Source organism: Penaeus monodon, chromosome 19, assembly GCF_015228065.2.
Source record: "Penaeus monodon isolate SGIC_2016 chromosome 19, NSTDA_Pmon_1, whole genome shotgun sequence".
Classification (NCBI taxonomy): Eukaryota; Metazoa; Arthropoda; class Malacostraca; order Decapoda; family Penaeidae; genus Penaeus; species Penaeus monodon.
The window spans coordinates 49,031,021-49,031,966 of record NC_051404.1 but is presented as its reverse complement, the minus strand read 5'-3'; the positions used below and the strand labels follow the sequence as shown (position 1 = coordinate 49,031,966).

The following is a 946-nucleotide window of genomic DNA, read 5'->3' as shown; positions in this document are numbered from 1 at the left end:
CTATGGAATTTACGTCACTTGGGGGATAATTGATGACTTATTACATGGGGTTTTTCTCTTGGGCAATGTAAGGGTGAGTGTTGTTACATCTGTCCGTTCTTGTACAGTCTAGTAAACTGAAACCCTTAGTTCTCTTTCTCACCTCTTTTGAGTTCAAGATTGTCAGGTTCCTCAGAGGAGACTGGCATATACCTGTGTTGATTCCAGTAGTGGATCCAGGTCATAAGGGGCCGTCTTTTGCCCAGTTTCTCAGCGTCATCGAAAGTCTGGGGAAGTGGTAGGCCGATAGTCTCTGGGAGGAAGAGACCCAGGAAGGCACCGAGTAACAGGAACGAAGCGAGCAGCCAGTAAGGAAAAGATTCACCATAGCCCGACTGGGGGGGAAAACGGTTGCTATAAGAATTGGGGATTTAGTTTCCTTTCTTTGCGAATAACTAAAATCGAGAGAAAAGAGGAACTAATTATTAGAATTATTCGTATCCCAATTCATATTCATATCACCATTACCGACAAAATATCCTATAAAATATACCAGGTTCATAATCTAGTAACCATTACAACTACAGTACTACCTAACACGTAAATACCACAAAACAAAGAATACAAAATACATACATGAAGAATATATGGGGTAGCTACCATGGCTCCCATTCCACACACTACCATCCAAGCGAACCCAGTGGACCTTATCGCGTGGAAAGATCTCTCCACTCTGAATCGTCACGATGTATATAAGCTGTGTGGAGAAGAGCCTGATGCATGCAGCTACGGCCAGCATCGCCCACTTGTCTGAAGGAGGAAAGTAAACAGAAGAAATGTTAGCGATGCGTTATAGATGGACGTTTATAGTTTAAGAGGCTATAAAATAAGTGAAAATGTTATATAGGAGTAGAAGGATGGATATTAACTCACAGGTTGAGCAATTGCTTAGTAGACTCATAGATTA

At 41.8% G+C, this 946-nt stretch overlaps 1 protein-coding gene across 1 annotated transcript; it reads right to left on the bottom strand.

Moving 5' to 3' along the window:
* Positions 1-6: 6 nt before the first annotated feature.
* On the bottom strand, positions 7-686 carry LOC119585302 (solute carrier family 22 member 21-like). The gene is made up of 2 exons (XM_037933978.1): positions 616-686; positions 7-374 (listed from the first exon to the last, which is right to left on the bottom strand). Exons 1-2 carry the CDS (start codon positions 664-666, stop codon positions 126-128), a joined length of 300 nt encoding a protein of 99 aa, XP_037789906.1. The 5' UTR covers positions 667-686; the 3' UTR covers positions 7-125.
* Between the last annotated feature and the right edge of the window lie 260 nt (positions 687-946).

Bases quoted from the DNA above. Each gene is read 5' to 3' on its own strand.
- LOC119585302 (XM_037933978.1), bottom strand. From the start codon at position 666: ATGGTAGTGTGTGGAATGGGAGCCATGGTAGCTACCCCATATATTCTT. The intron at 375-615 runs GTATGTATTTTG...TTTCCCCCCCAG, and splicing joins CTACCCCATATATTCTTCAT to TCGGGCTATGGTGAATCTTT.